The 27,947-nt window shown below is 49.9% G+C and overlaps 1 protein-coding gene across 1 annotated transcript; it reads left to right on the top strand.

The window, feature by feature from the left end:
• The first annotated feature begins 8,613 nt into the window (after positions 1-8,613).
• Positions 8,614-14,333, top strand: CHST12 (carbohydrate sulfotransferase 12). Its single transcript, XM_026054219.1, has 2 exons — positions 8,614-8,657; positions 12,744-14,333. Exon 2 carries the CDS (start codon positions 12,839-12,841, stop codon positions 14,096-14,098), a length of 1,260 nt encoding a protein of 419 aa, XP_025910004.1. The 5' UTR covers positions 8,614-8,657; positions 12,744-12,838; the 3' UTR covers positions 14,099-14,333.
• Positions 14,334-27,947: the final 13,614 nt, after the last annotated feature.

Below are 27,947 nucleotides of genomic sequence, written 5' to 3'. Positions count from 1 at the left end.
GAGCTGTATCGCAAGGCACTTGTAGTTAATTGCTGCCTTATAATAGCTCCAGTCGTGCAGTGAGTTCCACATAAACAAAGTTCTTGGCCCCCCTGGGGATCTGCGCTGCTCCCAGCCAGCTTGCTCTGCTCCTGTTCAGCAGGCTCCTAATGATTGCTACCTGGGATTAAATGAATTTACTGACATGCAATTCCCCTTTGCCATGGATAACTTTAATCCGTGTTTGGGGAATGCAGGGTGAGTGTGCTGAGCTCCACGGTGCCACAGCGCCCGGTCCCTGTGGATCAATTGGAGTCTTGCTGCGTCCAAGACAGAAACGGGGGAAGAGGGAGGGAGAAGCCGTGAAGATAAAAGAGCAAATTAGGGCAGAATTAACAGTTTAAACTTTCTGAACTTGCTTAAAGCCTCCAAACGTTAAGCTCAAGGTTTTAAGACTGCTCATTGGAGCAGATGGACCGAGATATGGGAGACAACCCCAGCGCTCAAGTTCGAGCAGGCACAAAGCGCCCGTCCGCGTGCACAGGAGGCCCTTGGTGCTTGGCCCCGCAGCGGGGCAGCCCCCGGGCAGCCCAGCCTTGCTGCATTGCAGCTCCTCCTGCTTTGCTCCTCTTGCTCCTCTTGCAAAAAGCAGCTCCCTCCACTAGTTTTGCATCCCTCACCTCTTCTTAAGGCAGGCAGAAATTATGGAAGGTCCTGGCCTTTCTACATCACTATATGCATTTATATGCTTTCCTCTTTATTTACCTTCTTTTACCACGTAAATCTCTTTCTTTTCTATCTTGCTTCAGTTGATCTTCCTTTGAAGCCTCTCTGAATGCATACTAGCTCTTATACCCCTTTTGTCTCCTGCACGCAATGCTCTAATGCTAACAGCTCTGAGAAGCAGAGCTTCTTGTTTTCCCCTTTATGATTATCTTAGTAACGTATTTTTTGTTTAGTGCCTTGCTGGTGAAACATCTATTTTTATTTTTATTTTTTTAGCAGCCATTAACCTCACAAGGACGTCAGCTTTATTTTTATGCAGCTTATTCAGGCTCTTATCACCTGCCCTGGGATCTATTTTCCTCTAATGGAAATCTGGAAAGGAAGTGTACGTTATATTACTCTGACTAACCTTTATCTGTGAGAATGACTTTCTCTTAATAATGTAAATGTAATTATGAAAGCAAATGTTAATTGACTGGGCAATTTCTTGGAGCATTTTTGGTTACATCATGCACTTGGCTATTTTTACTCACAAATTAACTTACTCAGAGCCATTTCTAGCTGCTTATTGATCCTCAGTGAAAATCGACGGTGCTTCTTGCTGCATTTTAACCCTTTGGCACAATAGCAAAAGGTTTATGCTTTTGGATAGTTAAATAGTTAGACAAGGTGGTAGCCCCCTGAATCCTACTGCTGCCTAATGCAAAAAATAAATTTCAGAGCAGCTAAAATAAAGTATTCAGGTACCCACACACACTGCAAGCAAAGTTTGGGCAACACAAGAACCCCAAAGTGTCGCAACCAGATTTCTAAATAAAACAGACTTGCCTAATTCTCTACGCTGCTGCTGGGTGGGATGTCACGTTGATGAGTGGTGCCCACGTGGTTTGGGGTGAGCCCGTGCTGTACCTGCAAATGGTGCTTTAGAGTCTGTCCTGAGCACGTTTCAGCTCTTAGGGCCTGAGGTGGAGCAGTAAGAGCAAAAGAAGGGAAAAATTGCTCTTCTGGCAAGTGAAAACTCACTCGTCGGAACTACAGATACTTACTGGAAATGTAGAGTTTTCAGGAAATGCAAAAGGAAAAAAAGCCTTGACATTTCCAGAAGAGCTGCGGTACTTGTCCTAGCTCCTCGCCTATTCTGCGCCAGGCACATGAGCGCAGTCGTTCTGTTCTGTAGGTCAAGTGCTTGGTCTGTGCTTTAATTGCTCATCTAATGATGCATCTATCTGAGAGAGAGAGAATGAAAGCTGCTCTGGAATATAAAGTACATGTTTGTCTGCCCCTTTCCTGGGGACTTCAACATTTCCTTTAGGGTAATCCAGCAGAAGAGAGAGAATACCCTTGCTCACTATAATTATTATGTGCTATGATAGTTGTGTATCACAATACATCCTAAGGGACTGAAGCAGAACCTGTTCTGTAGTCTGCTGTGTCTCGTGTATTTTTTTTTCCTAGTTAAAGGAGACAAATGAGATGAAACTACTGCCCTTGAGGGACCCAGGTATCTCAGTGCTTCTGCAGGAAAGGCTTTGGAAGATGACTTTGGAGGATGCTTTTTGCTTCAAGGAACTTCTTTTCGTTCATAGTTCCTCTAGTCTCAGTCTGTATTCTGGCTGAAAACGAAGCTTAAGAAGTTCTGTCCCCGTTCCTTGCTTGGGGTGCAGTTGGGTGCGACGTTGCTGTAACCACTGCAGTTACCCAAAGCGGCGACTCTTTCACTGCACCGTAGACCTCTAAAACCTTTTGCATCAACTACCAGCTTTCCGATGACAGAAGCTGTGTGGTCAGCTGTAAACCAAAGTTTACACAATCTGCCCCAGCAGCGTGTTGTGCAGCATTCCTCTGGCCAAGAGATGCCAGCGACAGCGCTGCACAAAACCCTGACAGGCCATTAGCCAAACCCCAGGCCCATCTGTCGCTTCTGCCTCCCCTATTTTACAGCCCTCCGAAAGACACGCAAGTTCTTCTGGCTTTGCTTTGTAACAGATGGTCGCGCTGATGGACCCGAGTGAAGACCCAGATGACATCTTGCGAGCTAAGAGATTCTGAGAAAACACATTTGTATTTGACGTGGTTTTTGCCCACACAGCCACCCAGGTAATGGCCTTCTCTCTTTCACCAAAAGCCTGAATGTGAGATTTGTTTTCCCTGCCTCGATGACAGTTTTGGTGCCTGACTAGAGCTCTGTTCCCCAGGCGCCCCATGAAAGGTGCTGAAGGAAGAAGGATTGTAGGTGTTTTCAATGTTAGAGAAGGAGGGAAGTCTCTCTCTTTCCCTCACTGGGATTATCAGAGGCAAGCAGAGATCACGGGCTCGGTCTCCCGAGGTCCCTGGTGACTGAGATCATTGTCACGTTGTCTGGCTCTGTCGTGCGTGCTCTTTCTTTCACTTGCTGTATGGGTAATAAAAGCAGTTTTAGAGCCCTTCCTGATTTGTGTTCTGCAGACAGAGCTGAAGCGCAGAACGAAGGTTTCATCAGTGCCTGTATTTTGTGGTCCCTGCAATGTGCTTGATTTTCATAAGCAATTCGCATGGCTGTTCTCCGTTTCACGTGAGATTTCAATGCAGCACCTTTGTATGCTACCTGAGACATATTTTTAGAGTCTCAGTGGCACTGCTCGACAGAGAGAATAAGCTCAGAAAGAGAATTTACTCCCTTCAGCAGGCACAAATCAAAAACAAGGCATGCCCTGTTCAGAGTCAAAGAAAATAATCACATCTGAGGACATTTGTTTTAGCAGGCTCCGGTATCTCGCCAGCCTTTAGCAAATTCAATAAATATCTTTACTTTTCCACTCGCTTTGATGAATAGGCATTCAAATGGCTCACGAATAGTTCCAGAGCCCAGAAATTTTTAAAATATAGTTGAGAAAACCGCAGTGAATGCAATTAGGTATAGATTATTTGGACAGCTGTTATGCCTGACCGAAAACTTGTGCTCTTTTGACTGAATTAGGAAGAAATATCCATGTCCACAACCAAAAGCCTCATAAAAACAGTCATTTCTCACTACAATGCCACCATTTTTGCCTATGATCCAACAGGTACATAGTCCTTGTATCTGAACTGCTTCAGATGAATAAAATATATATGTACAAACTATGAATGCTTTATAACGTCAATTAATTCCTTATCTTGCGGACAAGACCAAAGCATTAAATACTGTTCTCAAAGGGAAGTGAGGATCTTCCTCAAACGCTAAAACATCAGTAAAAGATGTCCTAACTTTGAAAACTCAATCAGGGTGGAATTCAGAGATAAATCTTCCCATTAAAAAGAAAGAGCAGACGAGGGCATCTGCGTGCAAAGTTAGAGACAGTTAGATCACAGGAGAATAGACGCAGCTGCAGAAAGAGCCTGCTACAGACTACACTAAAATACATCTCTAGGCTAGCTCTGAAGATTAGGTAGTTAAATCATCTGCCTAGCCACCTGCGAGTCCTTTTTCTACCCTTTTTGATGGCACTTGCCTTGTCTTTCCATGGCAGTCTCACTGAGACAGGGAGAGGCAGGAGAAACTGGATGAAGTCAAGGAAAGAAGGACAGAAATTGGGATTCATCCATGTTGGAAACTTGCTTATCTGGAAGTTATTCTTTATTGCTCTTCGTATGTTTAACAGGAGCAGGAAAAACTTGTACCATGTTTGGAACAAACTGTGAAGGAGGGATTTACATCTGCACTCTTGATGGTCTCATAAGGACCCTTGAAGCTACCAGAAAACCCCAGAGCACATGGATTGCAGTCTCCATGTTGTATGCGGAGGTGAAGTGGCCAGATGCTTTGGATCCAGACTCTCTGAGAGTTAGGCCTGTGGAGCAGGTGTCGGAGGAAGCAGGGTGCCCAGGGCCATCCCTCAGGCAGCGTTCCCCTTCACATTCTTCCCATACAATGGATTATGTACATTCGTGGGGAGAAGGTGCCTGGAGCTGTCACCCGTGATGAGGAGAAATGCAGGAGATTGGTGTTCACATGAATGGTACTTGAAAATTTCTTGGTGCCTTCCTGTTGCCTGTGCCTTGCCTGGTAGGGAAAATAATAATAAAAAAATGTACAGCAGAACTGTGGTGGGATTGGATTAATATAGTGAATCATTCAGAAAGGAGTGATCAGGGAGCCATGTGACAGGTAGAAACACTTCTACATTCCTTCTGATGAATGTGTTTTAGAAAACTGTTTGCTGGCTCAGGTGAGTTCACCTCATTACTGTGTTCTACTATATCATGTTCTACTACCATGTTCTGTTTGGGAAAATCAGCAGCAAAACTCAAGCTAATAGGAGGGGGACCAGGATTTTCACGTACCACAGGTGACGGCCTTGGTCTGCTGACACGGGCTGTGTCTGCAGCAGAAGACAGTACTGCAAGTCTCATGGTTTTCTGCATCATTTAGGTCATGCAACTCTTAATGAAAGAAAATGAGCAACACGCTCAGGAACCGACTGCTGCCAATGAGACATCCTCCTGCTCACATGCAGTGCTGCAGGTGACAGTGACCACGGCAGGAGGTCAGTGAGAGGTGTGAGTTGGAAGACTCTTCATAGTTAACCTGGCAGGGCTGGAGACAGTGGCCCAGATACGGCCCAAGCTCCAAAGTGAGACAGGGCAGGATTCCCTGGCCTGCTGTGCTGGGTCTGCCTGTGAATGATCTATAAAAAAAACCAGTTACCTTCTGAGCCCATTATCTAGACCTAGACCAGAGAGGTTCCTCTCAGGAAAGAGTTTCCTCATTTCTGCGGAAACCAGGACTGTTTTTTTTTCTGTTACTTTAAAGCAGCGGTGTTGCAGCTCTGACAACTTCTGTTCATCTCCAGTTCATCAGCTTCAGTTTATTTTCAGTTACTTTGGATTCAGAAGAGGTGAACGCAGCTTGGTGGCAGACAGCAACCCAAAGGTTATGTGGCCAAACGTGCAGCTCTCCAAGTGACTGCTGAAACAGGCCTCCCTACCTATTTGGAGGCCTCCCTTGGCCCACAGCATTGGGCACTGGGGTACTGGGGTCTTGTCAGCAGGAATGGAGAAGATGCCTTTGAAAACCTGTGTGTGCTTTGGAGCTGCCAGGAAAACGCCAGAGTCCCGAGCAGGAAATCCAAGCAGCGGTGCCTCTTGTTTATTATGACTATCTTGGATGAATGGGACAAAGAGTTGGGTTTCACATTGAATAATAAACTTACTGCTTGTCATGTTGTTATATGAGAGATTAAACTACTTGGAGTGCTCTTTCACGGCGGGGGAGGATGTGTTAGCAGGCAGCTGGAGCTACTGAAAAGAGCCCGTGGCAGCAAGAATGTCTTTGTGACCACAGGCTGGGAGCCGGGGCTTAGGGAATTTTGCAATCTCAAAAATCTGCTCAGGCTGCCACAATTCTGCCATCTCCCTGCATCCTCAAGACAGCCCTTTTCTGGACCTAACTCAGCCTCTGGACCTAAAGAAAGACATGCAGGCAGTTTGATCTTGGTCTAGTCCTTCAGGCTCACTAAGGAGCCACGATACCACAGGCTGCACTGACTGCCTATCAGCCTCAGTTGTTTTACCTTTATGACAGGGTGAGTTTAGAAAAAGTGGGTACCCAAATCCTATTCAACTGATGCTGGAATCCTTCCCCATTCTGGCAAGGGGTGCCTCGTGGTGCTAATTAATTTTTCTTACAAGTTTGTTTTTAAAAAATTCAATTATGTTAACTCAATTTACAATGCAACGATTTATTTTCCATAGCTATTAGTGACTCATGCATTGAAAGATTTTATTTTAAACCTGCTCTTGTAGTTTATAATGAAGTTTCCTCTCTCTTTGATAAAGAGGGGAATCCATTACAGGTGCCATTAACAGCCAATGCTCCTGCAAGCCCTGTTCAGCAGAGCAATGCTGAGCGTGCCAAAAGACAGCTCCTACAGAGGCAAGTCAAAGGTACACGAGATACGTGGCTGGCTCAAGAGGCACTACTAAATTCTTCAGCACTTGCTCTGTTGCAATCTGAACCTAAGAGCTGTGAATGCAGCACAAACAGTCCACTTGAGAAGGCAATCACATGGGAATGCCTCTTAGAGGCAAGTGTTAAGCCGTCCTTTGCAACCGATGACATTGGCAATGTTCCAAAAGGAGTTACCCTCCATCTCCCTCTTAGCCAAAAATAACTTCTTAGGAAGAGAACATAACGTTTTCGGAGGTGTTGATGATCGTAGCCTGATGGGCATACAAAGTACAGGGTTTAATCTGAATTAGCTACGTGATGATATCCTGCTTCCTCTGAATGGAATTGATTGGATATCAGTTCTGCAATGGAACTGGGTGATCACTGGAACATCCCCAAAGCCCTTGGATTTCTGGGCAGATCTTGCGCCTCTGCAAAACTCGTCTGTCTGCAGCACGGGGCCATCTGTTTATTCTCCATTCTCCCTAACAAGGAGACCCAAATGGAGGTGTTTACTTTTCACTAGGGCAGCCAGATAAAATGCTTTTGTTGCTGTTGTGAGAAACGGGACTGGGTGCCTGACCTTCCTGCGTGTGCAGGGCCTGCAGATGGTGCCAGCAGCCAGGCACAGCCTTGAGGAGCCACCTGAAAACTAAATAAAAGTCACCAGGGGGAGCAGGATTCTCTGTGGGCCCTCAAGGATGGTAATTTTGAGGTTGTTGGCAGCTGGGAAGCGAGTGTAAAGTCTTTTAGCTTCAATGCTGTGATGCTGAAAACAGAGGGGAAGGTGAGCAGAAGTGGGCACCTTATAGAAGCGAAGAAGAAGAAGCACTTCTAGATGTCTCCTTACATAACGCCTATGAATATGTTTCCTCAGTGCTGTAGCTGCTAGTTTCAGTTTAAGAAATGGAGGGTGTTTGGAACAGAGTCCAGGAGAGGTGGAAAACCTCATTCTCCCAGCAGTGTTGTCCTCCCAGAAGGTGTCAGCATAGAGTTCAAATCACCTTCCTAGGGCAAGCGTGGGGATGACACCTCTACTGCCAAAAGGCTGCCTGCTAAAGCCAAATGTCAGCTCCCTAGAAACCCCTTCCTTTTTTTTTCCCACCGTGTGCCTGTTGCTGTGAAGCAGGAGGTGCAATGTGGGTCTGCGATGCCCTTTGGGAGAGCAGATGTTTGACTGTTAGAGCAGAGACTGGCCCAAGTTCCTGTCCATGAACAGAGCAGTTTGGATGGGATTGCAGCAGAGGTGAGAGGCCTGTTGACGGCTGACGATCCTCTTCTGAACTAGCCTGGAAGCGAATGAAAGGCGCACATATATATATACACATATTCCATTTGTTTCCAAATGTCCATGTTTCCCCTTCCGACGCATCCCAGTGCGTCCACAGGGCCAGGGGCAGCTAGGTTGGGCATGGGGCAGAACACACTTTGTCACCTCATGTGATTAACATGTCCTAATTAATCTCCCTGCTTATAAAAACCTAAACGTGGAGCTTATGAAACAAACACAAAACATGAGCAGAGCCTGCGGTGGTGTCTATAGGGAACCAGCTCCAGAGCTCCTGGCGAGACAAGGCCAGTTCCTGAGTCCCAGATCCCTCTTCACAGCTTTTTATTTCCCCTCCTTCTCGCTTTATTTCAGTCACAAGAAGGGATTTAAACCGGAACTTTTCCGCGCTTCGCCCTTCACGGCGCTGGCCGCGGGGGCAGCGCGTGTCCCTCCGTGCCAAGGACGGCGCAGACCGACCTCGGCCTCCTTCCCTCCCCCGGCCCCGCGGAAATGGCTGCCTCGAGGCAGCGGGGCCGGGGCCGCGGCGGGGCGCGCCGGGCGGCGCCGCCGGAGCAGGGCGGGCCCGGCCGGGCCTGGCCCTTCCCTCCCTTCCCCTCGCCTCGCGGCGGGCGGAGCGGCGCCTGCGCCGCGGCCCCGCGGGGACCCCCGTGCCCGGCGTCTCGCGAGAGGGCGGCGGCGGCGGCCGGGCAGCGGCGGCGGGACGGGGCCGCACGGGGAAGGCGGCAGCGGGGGCTGCCGCTGCCCGCGCCGGAGGTGAGCGCGGCCTCGGCGGGGCACCGCGGAGCGGGAGGGCGGCAGGGCGGGCCGGTCCCTTCCCCGCGGTGCCGACGCGGTTTATTATCGGCACGCGGCGCATCCCGAGGCGGCCGCTTCCCCGCCGGGCTGCCCGTGGCGCGGGGGCTGCCCCGCTTTGAGCCCCTATCCCCTCGGGTGTCGGTGGTCGCTGTCCCGGGTGACCCCCGCGAGGTGCCCGCGCGTGCCGGGCCGCGGGGAGCGCTCGGGGCAGAGCCGGGAGCCCCGTGCTGCGGGAGCCGCCCCGCGGCGGGGAGCGCCGCGGCAAGGCCGGGCTGCAGGGCTGAGCCGCAAGCCGAGTGGAGCGGCGCCTCAACAAGGGGTTTCCAGCCGTGTCCAAGGAAAACGCGGGCAGCGCGAGCTATGGACGGGGCTCCCCGCTTCGCAGCCCTGTCATGGGGCTGCTGCTCGCACCAGCCGGGCCGGGTTTGCACCGGCGGCTCTCCCCGTCTCAGCCCGCGGCGGAGCCTGCGCTCCGGGAGTTTCCTGAGGGAAAACTGCCCTAGTCTATGCAAGACACCGGATTTTGGAACGCTGGGGAGAAGCAAATTACTCAATTATGGCAGAATACGTGAAGTTCTTTTCTGGTTATTGGTATAGTCTCTGTCTGATATGAAGGATGGAGCCTGCTGCAGGTTCTCCCACACCTGGAGAGAGCCAATAACTTCATTTCCCTTCCAAGGGTCTGCTTATTCCCTAAGCTTAAGTGATAGCAGGTGTATTCCACTATGTATAAGCAAGGAAACTAAATGGATCAAATGACTGCTGGGAAAGAAGTTGCTGCAGAGGAAAGCATCAATTTGTAATTCATTTTTGTATACTTTCAAAAGTTTTCATTCTATCCCTTTTTCCCTGGTCCCTTCAGAAGCAGCCAAAGCTAAAACAAGCTGCCTGAGATCCCGTGTTTCCCATGTGATGGATGAACAGGCTCTGGAGGGGAAGGGTCTGGTGCTTAGTGCCTGATCCGTGTCTTGTGCTTCCCTCGAGGGGGTTGGGAGGAGTGCAGGAAGGGGAAATCTGGGAAGGTGCAAAGCAGGAAGAGATGGAAGCTTCAGTGTAGTCTTTGGAGACAGTCTATTTGAAAGGCAGTCTGTTACTAGAGAAGGATTATTGTCCAGTGTTCCTGCTACGCTTGCAAAAGGACCTAGTTGATTGCACACAACCGCCTGTCGTGGGATGGGACCTGTGCTGTTGGATCTCCCTGCCTTTTCCAGGCGTGAATTGGGGAGAACAAGTCATGGATTCCCACCTAGGCCAGGTTCAGACTTGGGATAGTAGTCGCATAGCAGGTGATTTTAGCACTCAGCTCGTGTCCCCATTCACTGATCACGCTGCAGACACAGCTTTGTGGTGGAGCTGCTGATGCCCTTGAGCTAAACTTGAGTGTAAATTCTTGGCTCCTCCGAGGAGGCTTTTCCTCCAGATTCCAGCAGGGACAGGATGAAAGCGTGTCCCCTCTGATGTGCACAGAGAGCTCTAACTTGTTCTCCGTGTCTAGTGTCTTTTACCAAGCTCTCAGGAAGAGGATGTGTCATAATCAATAGAGTAACTCTGTAAGTAACTCCGTTTTTTTGCAGAAGGTGCCTCATGGCAGGAAATTAGGTTGTGTGGTTGTTCTGCAGAGTTCCGTCCTGGCGCTGCAGGGTTAACACAAGTGCAGTCATTTCAATTCTCTGCTGATCACTGCTGCGTGTCTTGGAAAAGCGGAACGCTCTGGCAGGCCCTTGTGCTGTGTCCTGGAAAGCAGGCTGGAGCCCTCGGGCTCAGGGAAGCCGCATTATCCTGGTGGCTTTGATGGAGCCCGTCCTTCCCTTCACCCAAAGGCGTGTGCGTGCCTTGGCCGTGCCCCACACGACGCCTGGCGTCAGCACTGGGAGGGCCCTGTGTCCCCGCTGGGGTGGCCCAGCCTTGCAGAGATGCTGGCAGGCTGCTGCGCTGCCCCAAGCGCTGCAAGTTGCTGGGCGCAGAGATGGCAAAAAGAGAAAGGAATTCTGCTGCTTCCCAGAATTGCTGCCTTCCAGCTGCTCCAAAGGCCTCAGCTGGCGCCGGAGACCCGGCGTGCTGGGGAGCACATGCACAGTAGGCACCATATTCATCCGGAATAGGAAGCAGCCCCTGCCCTGAACAACTAATAGTCTCAAAAGCAAGAATGGTTTCAGGCAAAACGCAGAACCAGGAATGTGCCAAGCAGTAGACTTGGCAGCGTTGCTCCATTATCTTCTGTCATTGGGCTGAGATGCTTGGCCTCATGTGCTGACGCACATATATAATTTGCCCCGTCTATAACTCCCTGCTCATTGTTCTTGGTGATTCTTCTTAGATCGGATCTGTCCTTGGCCTTTAATAAGGAAACGTGGAGAATTACTGCTGAGTAATGCCCACCTCCTGCCTCACAGAGTTCCGTGTGTTACGTCTGTGGTTCTTCCAGCTCCCCTTGACGTGTAGATTAGGAGCCTGAACCCAAGAAACTCTGTATTTGGTGCTGCAGTGCAAAGCCACGTGTTAAATCAACAGCTACGCTGAATTTCTGGCTTGCCCAACCTACCTCCTAAGTGTAAACAAACACATCAAGGTGGAAAAATCCCAAACCTTCAAATCTGCGTTTTAAGTCTTTTGGGACAAACTGAGCTGGTACTTTGATAGCTAGTATTATTGTTCTGTTTATCAGTAAATTCCTGTCTAATGCTCTTGCTCCAGCATTTGAAGCCTGGACTTTGGGTGCTGAAATCTGTCATTCCTGAAGTTTAATCTCAGCCTTGTTTAGATGAGCTTCCTGATTTAAGGCCTCCGTGGGTTTTGGAGGTCATACATCTGCACTCAGCTGCTTTGCAAACCTGTAGGAGTGGGGCTCAGCTTTTTCCCTACTTGCTGCTGAAGTTCCTGGCTAACTCGGACAAAGAGCAAGCCAGAGGTTTGCCAGCCTGTCTCTGCACTGTGTTTGAAAAGAAAACACTCAACAGCATGAGGAGACAGCAGATTTCTGCCAGCAGATCTCCCTTGAGGAGCTTGTGATGGCAGGGGACTGGGAGTCAACAAGGAAGTGCAAGATAGAGCTAAAAAGATGGGAATGGCTGAAGTAAAAACATGCTGCACCACCTAGAAAAGATATTTTCATCTCTCTTTGCAACAACAATTTCCCACTTGCCATTGGTGATGAAGAGCTGTTAGGGAGGAAGCATAAAAGATGCAAAAGAAACCAGCAAAAGAGGTCTCGACATGCACAGAGATCCCCTAGAGCAGCCTTGTTCTCAGGACTCAGTGAGTGTTCACACCAATTAGATCAGATGGGGCGTTCGGGTTGGTGGCATTTTCTGCTCTGGCCTCTGGGACAGCGGCACCCTCAGCAGCAGGTTTGTGGCTCGGGAGGGCCTTGGTTTTCAGCACAGTGGTAGGGAGCGTTTTCATGAGGAACTTCAGCTGTGTTACTAAATGTTAAAATCATGGAGCAGCCCTCTTGCTTCCTGCTCTGGGCTGGATGTATTTCAAAAACAAGGAGATCTGAAAGAAAGTTGGTTTCAGATATTTTCTTTATGTAGTTACTTTTTTTTTTTTTTTAATCCTCTCAAACTTTTCTCAGCAAACTTGAGACCTGGGATCTTTTTTTTATTTTATTTATTTTATTTTTTTTATTTAAAGCAGGGTGTCTCATGAAATCACATAACTCCAAAAGCTGGAGATTGATGAACAAAACATAATTGCTATGGCAACTGGTGAAAACACAACATGTTGTATCTTCTTTGCTCCAAAAATTAGAACTTTCAGTCAGGCTGAGCTCTGAGGTCCCAGGGGGGCCTAAAAATCCAATCCGAACTCTGTCCTCTGGTTTGCAGGATGAAGTGCAGTGTTTTCCTTCTCTTGGATGGAGGAGTTGGTGAGAGCTGGAGGAGCAGCTGAGAGCTCTAGTCTGTCTCAGGAACCCTTGAGATCTGATGACTCTTTCTGTTCCATTGTCTGTCACTTTGCAGAGCACCGTGACACACCAAAGTCATTCTCTCCAAACCAGGATGCTTGAGGGATCAGCTAACCTTCTTTCTGGTCCCTTTCCAGGCTCTTGCTCCGCAGCACCATGCCGGAACCTAAGTCTTACTCTGCAAGCTGGAGGTGAACCCAGGTGAGAGCCAGCTCTCACAGCAGCTGCCAGGATGACCAAAGCACGGTGGTTCCGTCTCTCTGTGGTGCTGGTCCCCATCCTCATGATCCTCCTGATCATCGTGTACTGGGACAATGTGGGAACGGCCAACTTCTACCTGCACACATCCTTCTCCAGGCCTCATTCCTCAGGGGCCATCCCTGGTATTGCTGAGGATGAAGACTGGGAAGCCTTGCGAGATGTGGATGAGTTTTTGGCAAAGCTGCTTACTTCAAGTGTGAAACAGAACGGCTCTGTCAGCAAAAAGACAGAGCAGCCGCTTGTCCAGGGCTCCAGCAAGCCCGTGGCAAGCAATTTGGAGGAGAATGTGCGAGGCTATGACTGGTCTACACATGATGCCAGAGCCAGCTTGGACCAAGAGAAACTACAGGTAGAGAGGCAGAGAACTTTGCGGGAATTTTGTGCCAATTCCAGCTTCACCTTCCCCACCAAGGAGCGCTCCTTCGACGATATCCCCAACTACGAGCTCAACCACCTCATCGTGGATGACCGCCACGGCATCATCTACTGTTACGTGCCCAAGGTGGCCTGCACCAACTGGAAACGGGTCATGATTGTGCTCAGTGAGAGCCTGCTGGACCAGGGAGTCCCGTACCGGGACCCTCTGGACATCCCACGCGAACACGTCCACAACACCAGCACCCACCTGACTTTTAACAAATTCTGGCGCCGCTATGGGAAGTTCTCCCGGCACCTCATGAAAATCAAGCTGAAGAAGTACACAAAGTTCCTCTTTGTCCGAGACCCCTTTGTCCGCCTCATATCTGCCTTTCGCAGCAAATTTGAGCTGGAAAACGAGGAGTTCTACCGGCGTTTCGCCATCCCTATGCTAAAGCTGTACTCCAACCACACCAACCTCCCCACCTCTGTCAGCGAGGCCTTCGGGGCGGGCCTCAAAGTCTCCTTTTCTGACTTCATCCAGTACTTACTGGACCCCCGGACAGAGAAGATGGCCCCTTTCAATGAGCACTGGAGGCAGGTTTACCGGCTGTGCCACCCGTGCCAGATAGACTATGACTTTATCGGGAAGCTGGAGACGCTGGACGAGGATGCTGCTCATCTCCTGCAGCTCCTCAAAGTGGACAGGCTGCTCCGCTTCCCTCCCAGCTACCGGAACAGGACTGCCAGCAGCTGGGAGGAGGACTGGTTTGCCAAAATCCCGCTGCCTTGGAGGCGACAGCTCTACAAGCTCTATGAAGCCGATTTTGTGCTCTTTGGCTACCCCAAGCCAGAAAACTTGCTAAAAGATTAAAAGTGATTGGGTTGGGTGGGTGGGCGGGAACATCTGAAATACCAAAAATCTTTAAAGCCTCCTCATTTTTTGCTCTTAACTCCCTTTTCCATACAGGTTGGTACAATGGAATCTATTTTTTCTACTGCTTCCCCTTCCGTTTTGCAATAATGCCAGAGTCCAGGATATTCCAGCCAGCTGTGCATATGCAAAAGGTGCCTGGATTTTTTTTTGTTGTTGTTATACTTGTTTTTCAGGTCGTCTTTTTTTTAAACGTCCCAATGTTTTGCGAGGGGGTCTCTGCCCTCTGTCACTCTGCCAGCTGTGTCCTTCACTAGCTTTTTATTAATACTTTTTAAAAATTAATATATTTCAGATATTTAATACGAAGCGTGTGTTGTGGCAAACGAAAGGAAGGAATAAAAACAAAAGAGTCAAAGAAAAACTGCGAGAAATGATGCATCGTTCTCTGTGTGTTGTATCAGAGCGGTTTGTTACAGAGGTTTGCAGAGCGCTCGAGTCTCTCGGGACCGGGTTTGTTGGTGGCACCTGTCCCAGCCGTGTCTGCTTGTGGCAGCTCTGTGCTGGGCTCGGGGCACGCTGAGTGCCCGTGGTGACACGCGCTGCTCCGTGACCCACTCACCAGTGTGTTCAGTGCAGTCCCTGCTGCCTTTGTGATACCTTCACGTTGATCTGGAGCTTGAAGGGGACGTGGCCGGGATGTGGATAGTGATCCCGGGAAAAAGACAAATGGAAAAGCCCCTTTGGTTGCCGTGTGTCGAGGTGAGCTCGGAGCTGGCGGGTTCTCGGAGCGCTCGTCACTGCTTGTGGCGCTGCGTCCTCGTGGCCTGCGCTGCTGCTCACCCCCGTGAGCAACGCAGGTTGAATCTGCCTTGTGGGTCCTGCTGCAGGAGTGATGGTTGCCCGCTGTGCTGGGAGCCCGTGGGCTGCTTCCCAAAGGAAATTAATGCTTTTAGAGGGGCTTTTTGTGTCGCCTCAGCTAAATCTGTGTTTTCATCCTCTCTCTGAACTGCTCTGCAAAAACTGGCTACTTAGCAGATTGGGCTGGGAACAGTTTTTGGAGCTGAAATTGTTAGATATTTCCCTGGGCTGTGAGTGGTATCAGTGATTAATATCAGGCAGGTCTCAGGAGGCAGCCTCAGATCCTAAGCAGACTTCTCTAAACTCTCTTTTCATCCAGTTTCTTTCTGGGTCCATCTGCAGCTGTGACTTCCCCTCTCTGCTCGTCCCTTCATGCCTCTGTACTGCTCTCTCCTTTGCATTGCCTGTGCATCCTAGTGAACACACTGTATTGCACTTTTTACCTGCAAATCAAAGATAATAGCAACTAGTTTCTCTAGAAACAAATGATCTGTTTCTCACTGCATTCGTGTCTGTCTTCTGTAATTTCTGCAGAGACACTTGTAGTTTGAATCACCCTGAAGCCACAATCAGGTTCTTGATGCTTGGCTCTTGCCAGCTTGAGGAAAAAGGAAATCCTGTTTCTGAATCATTATTTAAAACTAATAATAGAAGAGTGTTGATCTGTTCAGTGTTTTTTTTACCAGCTAGTTGCTGCAAAACGAAAGATGTTGAAATATTTGTCTCCTGTAATTGGTAGTCCCAGGAGTCTCTTGGTTCCTGCTATATTTACATTTCTCGAGGGTGGGTTCTTTCTGCTCTTCAGAGATACAGCAAGGATGTTTTCATCTGTTGTCTGCAACGTGCTTTTCTCTTCCCTTTTAATCTGAATTTAATTGGTTCTTAGTGTTTGCAGACGTGAGCAACTGGGAACAGAGTGCAGATGTGTTGCCAAAGACAGTGCAGCCGGAGCAGCACAGACTTCCTTGCAGCTGCTTCCTCCTCTCCAGCTGATCGAGAGCTGCCCCGGCGCCTCTCCCTGCCCCTCTGAGCAATCCTCAGCCCAGTCTTGCCCTGCAAATGGGCCCTTGTACCCACCCGGGTTGTCCTGTGCTTCCTGGCCACAGCTTGTCCCAGGTGAGCGCTCGCGTGAGGCTTGCAGGGCAGCAGTAGCTTTTCAGGATTGCCTTTGGGATGTGAGCCCTGGATGGAGAACAAGTTGGTTGCAGAGCATTGTCCTTCTAAAATGTCACCTGCAGCAGCAGTATCCTAGTGGTGCAAGTGACAGAGAAACCACCACGCGTGAAAAGGCTGCAAGCAGTGAACACAGGAGAGCTTTTAAAAGTTCATTTAAGTTAAGAATACAGTGAAAAGCTGTATAGCTGCGAGGATGCTACAAGTCTGCGAGGGCTCCGTCTCTTGCGCTCCCAGATGCAGAGGCTGCGTTTGCAGCTGAGCCCTTGGCCCGACCTGCGGTGCTGCCTCTTGCCACGGCTCCCGTGGCTGCCCTGGGACACGCTGCTGCTCCTTTGGAGGCTCCTCGCGCCGCCGCGAGCGCTTCGCTGCGACGTCGCGGGCGAGCGGGTGGGCTGCGTTGCGCCAGGACACGGCCCCCGCGTCGGGAATGTGCAGTTTTTGTGGGTTTCTTGCTCTTGTCCTGATGATGTACAAGTGCTGCGGGGAGAGAGGAGGACAAAGAGCTCCAGCGCAGCCCCAGCTCCCTCCCGCTGCTTTTCTGAAGGAGCTGGAATTCAGTGTTGGACAAATAGCAGCAGAGGGATTGGCAAGGCCGGGCAGTCTGCTTCCGGGCTGGACAAAGGCCAAAGGGGGCTGAGAGCCCTGGAGTGCAGACGGTTATGATGCTAGTGCTGATTTTTATGAGGGATAGAAAGATGCCTTGAAGCAGCCTGTTCACATCTGCATAAACCTGGCTCTGCGTTTCACACTCAGCCTGCAAAGTCACATCCTATTCCCCTGCAAACTTTTCACTGACACTACCTGAATTCAGTGGCTCTAACCAGCCAGAATAGATGCAAAACCAACCTGGGCTTTGACTAAAACGTTTCAAGGCAGCTGACACCAGTTATAGCCCTTGCTTGGCATCCAGACCAAAGTCTTCCAGAGGGTCAGTCCTGCTTGCTGTAGGAGCACCCGTTACTCACGGGTACCTCTGCACCCCGGCAGCTTTGGCTTTAACCACCCAGTTCTCTTGCAGCGCAGGAGGATGGCATCGCCGCCCCGGGAAGACGTGTGGGATGAAGCGTTTTGGCTGCACGTGTCGAATCGCTCAAGGTGGCACAGGGAGGATGGTAGGCAGGCATGAATGGCAGCATTGAAAGGGTGGCGAAGAAAAGGGAGTTTGTTCCCTCTTATGTAAGGCAGACCTCGCTGCAGCCCGCGGGGAGAACCGGTGACTTGGCAGGGCCGCGTGCGGCCGCGGAGCGGAGCCAGCGAGGGCGAGCAGTGTGGGCCCTGTGCTGCCGAGTCTGGAGCCCTGGCTGTGTTCTTCTTGCTGGGGAGCTCTCCAGAAAGAGAAGCAAAACGGGGGGGATGCAATATCGGCATTGCTGGCTGGTGTGGGGAAGGCGAGGAGAGGGCAGGTCACAGCTGAGAGGTGCAGCTCGTGCGCCCTCTCCGGGGTTAAATCGAGCCTGGGACTGGCTTTGGAGGTGGGAGTCAGCCCTTGCGTGGCCAGGGACGGTGCAGGGGGCTCGGGGCTGAGCCTCTTGCTGCAAGCGCCGGGCTGTGCGCGGCGCTGGGCGCCTGCGTCGTGCGGCAGCCCGCGGTGGCCCATCCAAAACCCATTTGCTGTTCCTGGGCGCGGGACGCGGCGCCGGCTCTTTCTGGCCGGGCAGCTCCCATCCCGGCGGTTCCCTCTGCTCGGGCAGCAGAGCCGTCTCGCCCGCCCGCGAGCGCCAAGCCCCAGCCGAGCCCGGCACCCGCAGCCGGCCCTCCGGCTGTGTGTGATCCCCCGGAATGCAAACCTGGCCGCAGGGCCCTCCTCTCTCTGTAGCGCTCCAAAAACACACTCACTGCATCCAAAGGGGTCGGTTCCTTGGCTCTGCAGCAGTCGTGGGTCTCTGCTGCTTGCTGTCACCCGGCACAGGGGTGTGGAGTCTTGCTTGGTAGTGCAGAGAATTCAGGGATTGGTGCTTGGAGCCCTGGGAAACCCTCAAGAAAGCTGCACTAATATCCCACAGAAAGCAATCGCCTTTCCGTAGGCTTTTCATTTCCTCACAGACTGTTCCATGAGATTAAAAATTGGATTCCTGCCACAGGAATGCTAAAGGGCCTGAAAAAAGCTATATATAAAAGAGATATTTTAAAAATAATCAATAGGTGCTAATGGAATAACCCCTTCCGGACTGTCAGGATTGCCCAGTGCGACTCCGTCAGACTGGGGCAGGTGAGCAGGCTTATTTTACATCTTAGGTTATTGCTTCCTAGCCTTTTATTTGTGTTTCCAGCTGTTTCAGCCTCGCTTTGGGGATGCAGAGCCAGGCAGGGTGCTGAGCGGGTGCCGTGCACGGGCTCAGGGACTGCTGCTCTGGTGCATCGAGGGCTGCAGGGGCTCCCCTGGCAGAAGCTGCTGCGGATGCAGAAGGGCTGAGCCTGGGATTCTCGCTGGGAGCTGCTGCATCCTCTAACCATGGCCAGACCCATCTGTTCCCCACGTTTCTCCTCCCTGCGGGGCCGAACCGTGTCCTTGAACTCTGAAAAGCGGCGGTGCTCGTGGTGACTGTGTCCTACTCGGGCCGGGTGGCAGAGGCAGGAGGAGCATGGTTTTAATTAGCAGCCCTGCTGCTCGTTTTCTACAGCAAGCTGCTCGCCTTCCCTTCAGCTTGTCCCCCTGAAGGGAACTGGAGCCACCCAGCGCTGGCATCCCTGCCCTTCTGCAAGGAACGGAGAAGAACAGGGAGGACTCAGCTGAACTGTTCATGAATGCTTTTTCACCTAGCGAAGGGTGTCCCCATTTTGTTGCAGTTTCACATCCTCAGGATGTGCTGAGGTGCCAGACTGTGCTGATATCCACTTGCTCCCACGCTGTCAGACTCGTGTGTTAAACGAGGGAGCTTTTCCTGACCCACCAGGCAGCGCCTTCCCGAATCCCGCATTTTATCCCCTGGGCAGATGTATCACCCGCAGCTTTGGCAAAGCTGCGTTTTGTGGCAGGGAGGCTCCAGCTTCACGGTTTGGTTCTCTGTCATTGCAGGAATTCAAAATGGACGGAGGAAAATGCAATCGGGATCGAGTCTTGTTTTATTTGGACCCTGGACAGTTCTCTGTGGAAAAATGGGAGGAGTGCTGGGAATAGAGCGGAGCCAGCGTGCGTCGAAAGGGCAGCGGCAGCCAAGAGAGCGGTCAGCAGGGAGGGGAGCAGAGCTGGGGATGTGCAGGAGGCGGCCACACAGTCACAGTCATCCCCAGAGCCCAAAGCTGACAGGGCCTGGGAGGGCAGATCCTTTTGTCTAAACCAGCAGTACTGGGCGGGATGAAATGCCAGGGAGAGCTGTGTTGCAAAAGCCACGGGGAGAGCTGCTCACTGCTGAAAGCCCATGGCTCCTGCAGGAATTTTGGCTTTGTCCTTGCTGTGCTCTGGGACCAGGCATGAAAGTGCCGGAGAGATGGTGCTGAGAACCTCTTACGTGGTGCTGGGCCGTGCTCTCTGCCTCCATTTCCCCCCTCTCAACCTTCACATTACTGATTTCAGACTGAGTGTATTTTGACTCTTGGATAAATCACAAGTATTTGCCACCTAATCATGCTGAGAGTACAAAGCTTTTTGCAAAGGCTTCAGTGACCTTTAGTTAATGGGGAATCAGTGGAGTAAGAGTGCAATGTAAGCATCTCCGGAGCTGGATAATGCCAGGCACGGCAAGGACCCAGCTCCATGTAGCACAGGCACCTAGCAATAGTCTTGGGCATGCAGGGTTTCTGTGAGAAGGTTCTTACATCAAGTCAGGATGGCCTAGACTTTGGTTTCAGTCTTGATGACCTTTATATGCATCTTAGATGTAAAATGAGTCTCTTTATGTAAACGTATGTATGTCTATAAGGCCAGATGTCCAAAACAATCCACAGATCTTGGTCAGGGGAGCACGCCTGACATGGGTAACCAGATGCAATAAGGTTTTGATAGGGTGAACCACAGGCAAGTTTTGTCACTTTCTTTTGGGCAAGCAGAAAGCTGTTGGTCGTGACTACGACGATGCAATGGGCTGGTGGTTGCACCTCTTCATTAACTGAGCTTCGTTGCCTTCAGCTCCCTGTCCACAAGCCCCGTTTGCCTCCTGGAGGAGGTTGCCTTGTGTAACCAGGAACGGAAAGCGGTTGTTGCAGCACATGTGGGTCTTCCTCCCGGCTTGGTGCTTTTTACCCTGTTCTAAAATGCAGCTACCGTTGGCAGCCGAATGGTGACCCGAGTGCATGCGGCTGCAGCAGGCACTGCTCAAGCTTCCTAATAACCCCTGGTGTAGAGAGGCTGGGAGCTCTCTCCAACCCCTGCTCCAGAACACGGGATTCAGGATTGCATGGGTTCCTCCTCTGCTCGTATAGGCTCCTCAAACCCAAGCGCGCTGGTCCTCAACTTGCATTCTCAAAATAGCACCAGCTTTGCCTCCTTTCCTGCCAACTGCAATGAGGAGCAGGAATTTGGTGTACGGGTGACGCTACATCTCAGTGTTATTTCACGCTGCTTCTCTGGGTGTCATTTCACAGGTCCTGCCACGTGGCTTGGGTTGGTTCTGCATCGCACACCCTGGTTTTCCTGGGGAAAACCGTGGCGCTAGGAGCCAATCTGGAAACAAAAGCCCTTTGTACCAACAGGACAAGCTGCATTTCTGTTTCACCCCAAAGCACAGGATACAGGCAGCACAGCAAGACTGACCCGAAGACTAACCCTAAGGCTAGGGCAGGAGGCCTGCGAGCAAGTTTTGTTTAAAAAATATGCTCAGCATTACTCTTCAGCGAGCTAGGACGTGAATTCGAGCCGCCGGGGCAGATTCCAGCTGCTGTTGCAGTTTGCACTTGCTGCATTTTTTAGAGCTTAGCAAAAGGTGCCTGTGTTCGAGGCGGCTCCGCGCGTTTGGAGGGGCGGCAGGTTGGGGAGCGGCACTTCTCACTCTGCAATGGCCTGCGAGCCGAGGTGCCAGCTGAGCTTTGCTGGGCTTGGTCTAAAAACACAGCTAGGGACCGGGTGTTTCTTTTAACCACTAAGTCTATAAAAGCTTTTTAGTGTAGATTAGGCCATTGCTGGCAGGGTGAAGGGTTTTTTTTATTTTCTGGCTGTGCTGATTGTAAGGAAATTTCCAGCACAGCGTCTGGTGAGAGTTTTTGTTGGAATGTTTCGGGTAAAATATTCTGCCTGGCTCCTTACAAGGATGCTGTTTAGTGAAAGAGCATGCAGCAACTGGCTGATTTGCTCGTGAATTGCAGGCTGCTTTATTTTTAATATTTTATTTTCTTCTGCTGGCCTTTGGTTGGGTGGACCCTACTGCCACCGCCTGCTGGGGTTAGACCACATGTATTTGCCTCCAGGGCCCTGCTCAGTGCCTGCATTTGTGCCTGACCCCAAACCTGAGAGCAGAATCAACATTTTTCCCCAAAGAAAAGGGAAGATGCTCGCGTTTGGCTCGTTCTGCTCCCAGCTCAGGCTGGCATTTCTAAAGCCCTTGAGCTACCACAGCTCCTTGCCCAGCGCTGGCTGGGACGCTGCTCTTCCAAGGGCCCCTTTCAGACAAGAGCCCAAAGAGAGCGTGATCTGGGCTTGTCTTTATTTTTCTTTCTTTTATTTTTCTTGTTTAGTCAAAGCCAGCAGGGGGGATTCCTGCCTTCCCTCCTCCGCAAGAACAACAGCAGCGTTTGCTTTGGGAAAGGATGAGGTCAAGGAAAGACAGGAAGAGGCTGCCACATTGTGTTTTGGGTTATTTGACGGCGTTTTTGCACCTGCAGCAGCTTCCAGCACTGAGAACCGGGGCTCCACTGAGCTCCCAGGACGGAGCCGCGGGTGAGAAGCCTCTTCCATCCCACGTTTTGCTCCCGGCTCTGTCACCACCTTCGTGTTAACCCCTTGTATGTGCTGATCCCTCCCGTGTCCCCAGCAGACTCCGAGGTGCTTAGGGCCCTTTGCAGCCCCTCACCCTGGTATCCCGGCTCTCGTCAGCTGGGAGAGTGATAAGTGCTGACATCCTACGGGTTAATCCACAGGTGATGTTCACGTCTCCCTTCCTGAGCAGTGACATATTTTGAGCTTTTCCCAGTAAAGTTCTCTGAGAGTAAAGGGAGACCTTGCAAAATGAGTGGCTTAAGAAAAAAATAATATATCTAAAAAAGAAAAAAGTGGGGGGGAGAGGAAATAAAACTTGCAGTTCTCATTCCTGAATTGTTGAAATAGCAGTTTAACTGTGCACATACATGTAAATGTGTTAGAACTGCCTGTGGGTTCCCCTTTCTGAGAACAGAGGGAAGTAGGAAGGCTGCTGCGCTCGCCGGGCCAGGGTTATGTGACCACGGAGCAGATGCTCAGGGGTTTCCAGCCTTAGCTCTGCAATCAGGTCATGCTTGGGACCTCAGTGAGTCACTTATCTGCCTGATGCCTCCAATTTTCCAGAGGTTACAACCTACTAACTTGTTTCTAAGAACTGGGAAGTGCTCTCGGGCCAGGCAGATACGCTGGAGTCTGGAAAGTGCAGCTTGGACTGCAGCAATTTAATGGTTCGAGGTATTTATTCCCTTTGGCTGTGGATCTGTGGCAAGTGGAGTAAACTGGGGGGTTCCCATGGCAGGACCCAGAGGAAGGAACTGATCCCTTAAAGGTCTGATGTGTCGGATGGGCCGTGTCTCATCTGGCAGCATTGAGGGTTAGAGTTGATCTGGTGGAGCTGGGAGAGGACTTTAGAAGAACCAGAGCAGAAAAGTTATTCCAGGAAGCTGATAAATCCTCAGTACCCCCAAGGGCAGCGAGGGAGAGAATAGAAATACGTTATCTAAAGCCCAGGCAAATAAAATATCCTTATTGTAACTCAGCGGGCGCCGTGCCAGCTCCCTGTAAGCAGTATTTCTCGTTGCGTCTCGCTCTGCCGGTTAATTGGACATCTATTATTTCATGATTTCAGCAGGAAACAGCCTGAGTGATGACTTTGGTGCTCAGTGTGAAACAGTCTGAGTGATGACTTTGGTGCTCAGCCCTGGCCGCCCTCAGAGCCCTCAGTTGTGGAAATGCTTCCAGTCGGTCTCGGCTCCTCCAAACACATGGCCAGGTCATTGGTGCTTTTTGGGGATGTTTCTTGGGGACAACAGCTCTGCAGCAAGCTCTTCCATGCAACATTTGGGGCCCTGCAGAGTGGAGGCAGCTCCTCCATCTCCTGCCCCACGTTGGGGTGGGTTTGTACCCGCAGGGTGATGCTGAATACTGGGGTACAGAGGGATCCAGGGCATCCGCTCCTCTCTCTCAGACCATTCCAAGCACACTTATGTCTCACAATGTCCATGGAAACAGCTAATTTTAACCTAGTCTAATTTCTTCATTTTTTTTTCTCCTTCCGAGGTCTTGATTTTGAAAACAAGTTTATTTACCCTCCTGCCCGACTCTGGGGTTTTCCTCACGCGGCCAGGGAGCGCGGACCGGAGCCGGCGTGTGGTTCCAGCTGGCCGCCTGGATGCTCCTAATGAATTGTTTGCGGACAAACTTCAGCCCTGCAATTACTCGCAGAAATTATTCAGCGAGGCGCTGGGAATAATGAATCCCTTTGAGAGAGCGGGGCTGTTTTGCAGGCGAGTTCCAGACAGAGCCCGTGCTCGGAGGCCGTATTTCTCGAGCATATTTTCCCCTCGCTTTGCCAAGCCGTGGAGTTGGCGTGGCCTCCCTCGCTGATTCCTTGGCCTAGGATGAAAGTGGGACCTGAGATGTGTCCTGAGACATCCACTGCTGGGTCTGCAGCTATGGGATGCCCTGTCCCACGGTGAATGCAAGACGCTGAGCCTGGGAGGAAGAGGAGGGTTTCCAGCATGCCAGGGAGGTCCCTGGGTGTGCAGGTTGGGCTGATGTACATCTGGAGAGCTGTTTTTGCCCTCGAAACAACACGGAGACAAGCGGGAGAAGGAGCAGCACAGCTAGGTGCATCCTAGATGGGATTCTGCAAGGCGCAGAGACGTGGAGGAGAATCAGGGGAGTTAAAAAAGGGCTTTTTTTTAGTTGGGAGTGATGCTGTCTGCTCAGAGGCTTGCAACCATCCACCCGGCGCCTGCTTGTGTGTCCCATGCCCTGTGCAAGCAACCAGCACATCTTTGCAAAACGATACAGTCTTCCCCAACCCAGCTGGGATATCTGCTGGGATATTTGAAGCACCGTGGCCACAGTCTGTCAGCGGGGAGGAGAGCAGCTGTGGAGGAAGCAGCTTTAGACACTCATGCGCAAATGCCTCCTCCTGGAGGTAGAAGAGGAGTGAGAATTCACCCGCCTTGCTGCTGGGCTGGCTTCACACAGGCTTCCCAATTCCCTCTTTCTGCCTGTATTTGGAGAAAGGCTGCAAATCTTCTGCAGCCCGACTCCAAAAGGGACGAGGGGAAATAGGGAGTTCCCTTTCTCAGGAGGTTTTGCCATCTAGTGCCTACTTGGGGAATCTCAGCCAGCGGAGGGGCAATTTTGGGCTCTTTGAAAGGAAAAAGTGTAAGTATTATAGGAGGATGAGGTGATTTAGGAGCCCAGCTATAGCCACACTAGTGTGAGGCACCCATGGCGTTTTGGATGCCTCTCCTGACACAGCTGGACCCGATACTGGAGCAAACTCCCTGGCTGCCTGGAAGGCAAAAACCATCAGTTGGGAAACCAGACCCCTGACAGGAGCAAGTTGCTCTTTATGGGTGGCATCGGTTTGCACACCATGGAGAAATACCCTGACGATGGTGTGCACGTGATGGAGAAACACCTTGTTGGCCAAGGAGGAGAACGAAGGTAGAAGCCAGAAATGGTCTGAAGAATCACAAGTAAGCAAAGCCTGTGAGAATATCTACTGCGTGGTGCAGCTTGGCTACCACATAGCTCAGGACATCTCTGCCCCACCAGGTTGCCAGGCCCTGGAGCCAGGTGGGCAATGAGGATGGGCAGTTGTGTGCGTGTCCTACTGGCACTTGGTGCTTACACTGCCAAATAATCCAATGAGGCACATATCCAATATGGGCAAGCACTTTTCTTCTCACAAGGAGCAGGTTTTCAAAGCTATCAGCTTCCTAAATATGCCGATAGGTGACTAATGGTTTCTAAGTGGACTGTGCTCTAGCAGACCTGAGACATTCAAAGAGGTGAGATAAGATAGGAGAAAGCTCAGGGCTTTCTATCGCTCTAAAAAAAGCTGCAAATCTCAAGTGTTTTGCATGTCTCATGTCTAATAGTTGTTTCTAATGAAAAACCTGGGAGAAGTAGCTGAAATATTTCAATTACTTTATTGATTGGTATTTTAAGGTAAATGTTGCTAAGCCTTGTTCTGTTTTCGTCCTGCAGTAGCTGAAAAGCAACAGTCCCGGGAAGTGTTTTTACCACCTGCTTATTTATATTCTGCTAGTTGGCAAAATGCAGCTCTGTAGAGTTCAGCTAACCCCTGTTTGTTTCTCTTAGAACCAGAAGCAGCAAAATATCACTAGCAGACATATAAATCATCTTGAGTAGTATCCTTCTGATGATCTTAGCAGTGGAAAATATAAACTTGCAAAACAGACATCATCAAGGGCTGGAACCGAAATAAAACCACTGCTATGCTTATTTAAAAATATATTTTGCAGGTTTAAAGGTCGTGCAAAGTTTTGTCTTTCGCTTTAAAGGCTGAGATATCACAGCAGTGCCTTAAAAGCTGAGGTGTCAAAGTAGTCTAGTTCGGAGCAGATAGGAGACCTTTCTTCTCAAAAACAGAAGTTGATATAACTAGATAAATCTGTGTCTCTGAGCTGCAAGAGAGACAAACTGATGCCCTGGGAGGAAACAGAAGTTCAAAGCCACTGATAAGTCCTCAGAAAATTACCTTTTCCAGCTTGCTTGTATCTCCACCTGGGAAATATGGAGAAACCTGACATTCCCTTACATCTCGTAGAATTAGGTGGTCAAAGGAGTCTATCAAAGAATAATTTAATTATATTAATTAAATGCAATGAAGATTCTGGTATCTTGTCACGTCATCACATGGGCAATTAATGACTTTTAGCACAAATCCCTGTGGAAATTCCCCTTTTTCTCCCTGAGATTTGGTGCTGTAGTCTTCATGCAAGCAGATGTGGGATGCAGGGAAATAATGTTGCTGAGGCATTGACTGAGTTTCAAAGCTGAGCTCCCCAAATACCCCAAGCTCTCTATTTGTCTATGTAGGTTGCAGAAGCATGGGGAATTCACTTTAATGGTCTTTCTTTATTGATTCTAGAGACTGACTAATTTTACTGCTGGATGGTTTTCAAGATTATTTTTAATCTGACATCACTTTTTAAGTGCAGGTGCCTACAGAATGGCACACAGTGTGATTTAGTGATTTAGAAAGGTGGTTCCTGTGGAGCTGGAAGATGGCAAGATGTGATAAAGAACCATTTTAGATATGTCAGAATTTAATCACAGGACACAGGTGTGTCTCGGTGGCACAATGATGTGGCCAACTGTCACCGAGATTGGGGTCCTAAAATTACTAACAGCTTTTCTACCTTTAGTCTAGCCAGGTATCACACTGAAGCATCAGACCTTGGTGATGTGTCTTCCTATTCTATTTCTTATCATCTTAGGGATCTCAGCACCTGCTGTATCATGGAGAAGTTTATTATTTCTTCAAGAGCCACAGAGACGTGCAATGGTGGAGATTAAATCCAGATATCAAATGTTCCAGGCATATACTCAAAAGCAGCCTTACTGGAAAGCTCGATTAGAGTCAAGCAATTTAGCAGAGAACAATATAGATCCTGCATCTCCTCGTTGTAGTTACTTACAATGTTGTCTTGTTGAGCGTCCCTGACACAGGAGGTGATTCTGGGGAGCAAGGTGTGACAATTTGGGAAATCTTTACGCGTTCTTTAAAATGTGGCAGGAAAAAGCCGCTGCTTAACATTTCTGTTGGATGTTCACTTAGGTCTGTTTTTCTTGATTTTAAAAGGAGAAGTGTGCACATAACATTAACAACATTAATAGACATTTAGCGTATGCATATGCTAAACATTAACACATGCTACCTGTGTTTTAACTAGAAATAAAATACATGTATCCTACTTTGCTATTTTCTTTGAAGAGTGCAGAAGGAATTTGCCTGTGGAAGAGGCTGTTCCAGACTGGCTTGCTGTGTGGCAGGGAAGAGCCTGGTCGCTGGAGCCAAGCAGCTGCTGCTTCCCTTGGATTATGCAGGTGCCCCTGTGTGTTCTGCGTGTTGACTGTCCAGTCAACAATAAATGACTCGCATTTCAATTCTTCCATTTATTAGGTGTTTCTGCTGATACCCAGTAGATGGTGCCATGATATAACACAGTTATTTCAAATATTTCTTATCGGAGGCTTTTTATATAATCTTCAAGGACTGAACATATCTCAATGTTTTTATTATCCATCCACTTTCCTATCCTTCCTCTTCTCTGAAGAGGGTTCCCCCCCTCCCCCCCTCCCGGTTGAAATATTTTCCAAGTTGTTGATACATTTTAATATTCCCCCTGTTTTCTCATGCCACCTAATTCGTGTAATTTTTATAGTACAAGTATTTAGGGAAAAAAGGCCACAATTTGTTTCATCTTTGAATTTTTGTAGTTAATCTGGCTTTCCAAGTTTATTTTGAGCAAAATTCAGTGCCTGGATTGTTGCGGGACAAGAATCCAGTGTCAGGAGCATCCTAAGAGCAAGTGGTTTTGCAGAACAGATGTGAGTGAACCAGCTTCCTCCATCATGTCATAAGAGGGAGTCCTAGCTCTCCCTTTACAGACGCTCTGCCAGCATATTTGCTACGACGAGAGATCCACAGTTGGTTTTATCCAAGCATCTCTGGCCAGGTTGAATGTCATA

Source organism: Nothoprocta perdicaria, unplaced genomic scaffold (assembly GCF_003342845.1).
Source record: "Nothoprocta perdicaria isolate Ctin4 unplaced genomic scaffold, notPer1 scaffold_12, whole genome shotgun sequence".
Taxonomy (NCBI): domain Eukaryota; kingdom Metazoa; phylum Chordata; class Aves; order Tinamiformes; family Tinamidae; genus Nothoprocta; species Nothoprocta perdicaria.
Note: the sequence above shows the minus strand (reverse complement) of the source record. Positions and strands in the feature narration are given on the sequence as shown.

What these genes read in the sequence shown, in the direction of transcription:
- CHST12 (XM_026054219.1), top strand. Translation starts at nt 12,839, where the DNA reads ATGACCAAAGCACGGTGGTTCCGTCTCTCTGTGGTGCTGGTCCCCATC.